This window comes from Pan paniscus, chromosome 15 (genome assembly GCF_029289425.2).
Source record: "Pan paniscus chromosome 15, NHGRI_mPanPan1-v2.0_pri, whole genome shotgun sequence".
NCBI classification, from domain to species: Eukaryota; Metazoa; Chordata; class Mammalia; order Primates; family Hominidae; genus Pan; species Pan paniscus.
This window is the reverse complement of record NC_073264.2, coordinates 22508957-22510370: the sequence shown is the minus strand read 5'-3', so window position 1 is coordinate 22510370 and position 1414 is coordinate 22508957. Positions and strand designations below refer to the sequence as shown.

At 46.5% G+C, this 1414-nt stretch overlaps 1 protein-coding gene across 1 annotated transcript; it reads right to left on the bottom strand.

The window, feature by feature from the left end:
* Window positions 1–428: 428 nt before the first annotated feature.
* On the bottom strand, window positions 429–1174 carry RNASE8 (ribonuclease A family member 8). The gene has a single exon (XM_003804738.5). The coding sequence runs from the start codon at window positions 1088–1090 to the stop codon at window positions 527–529; it is 564 nt and encodes a 187-aa protein (XP_003804786.3). The 5' UTR covers window positions 1091–1174; the 3' UTR covers window positions 429–526.
* Window positions 1175–1414: the final 240 nt, after the last annotated feature.

Sequence of the window (1414 nt, the reverse complement as noted above, 5' to 3'; positions counted from 1 at the left end):
CTTACCCCAAGACAGTAACACACACTTCATCAGCAACAGCAGAATCTTTATTACAGCAAGATCAGATGCATTTCTTTGCCCAACACAGGGAACACAGCAGAGATTCCCCTTCCTTCCTTCCTTAGATAATTACCCCTGTCTGGGATCTCCCTGAACTGTCCAGCCACAGCCCTTCCAAGGATCTGACTTATTTACATTTGTAATTTTATATTCTTTTTCTTTAAGAGGGTCTTTGGTGAGCCACAGGCCTCACCAAACCCAGATCCATCCTTGTGGGGATCCTGAGTGCTTGACTCTGGAAGGGCTGCAAAGTAAGCTACAATGAAAGGCTGAAGAGAATCTGCCCTCTTCTCTCATCATTTGGAGCGTCTGTAAAGCTCCCTAAGAAACCAAGAGTATGTGAGGTTGGGTGTGTGGGAGGGAAATGGCATTTGCAGTGGGGAGCAAAGATTAATAACGAACTGGAGGGAGGAAAAGCAGCAGCATACAGTCTGCAGAGTGTGAGGTGGCACGTGGGCACCAGGCCTTAGACAACTTTATCCAAGTGCACAGGAACAAGTGGGTACCCTGGGTCACCCTGTTGTGGAGGGTCACAGGCCACTATGTAAGGTGTGTTCAGGTGCTTCTCTTTGTACCTGCAGTTTGGGTACTTCCCTGAGGTGAGCTCACCCATGGTCAGGGACATGGGCCCGTGGCTCTGATGGCAGTTTTTACAGCTATTCTTGCAGGCTATGTTGGGGGTCTGGCAGGTGATGGCCACACTGGAGAAGGGCTCGTGCAGGAAGGTGTTGAGGTCTTTGCACCGTTCTGTGTACTTATTGATGTTGCTTATGGCTGAGTTGCATGCTTGAGGGCTGGGCTGCACATGCTGAGTTTTAAACCACTGAGATGATGTCATGTCCTTGGGCTTGGCACTGACTAGGACCTCTGCCACCCACAGCCCCAGAAGCAGCAGCAGCAGCAGCAGGGGGCAGCATCCTGCTCTGGCCAGTGCCATCTCTCTTAAGGGAGACAGTGGAACAGAGTGGGGAGGTAGGTGGATGAATAGGTCATCATGGGGGAGTCTTGTTAGTCCTTCTAAGAATTTCATACCCTAAGCCAGTTATTGCAGGGCAATGTGCAGCCTAAGATATTGAACACCCCTGGCATTCTATTGTTTAGTACCAGCAGTTAATGTGCCTTTTTGTGCCTCTAATAAACACTTACCTTCTTTACCTCTCACAACAGTTTTATGGGTATGATTACCTTCTCATATATATATATATGTGTGTATATACACGTATATATACACATATATATGTGTGTGTGTATATATATATATTATATATATATGAATAAAATGAGGCTCAGAAAAGTTAAGAAAATTCCTATTATCCCACAGCTAGAGCGTGTCAAATACAAGATTTTAACCAGG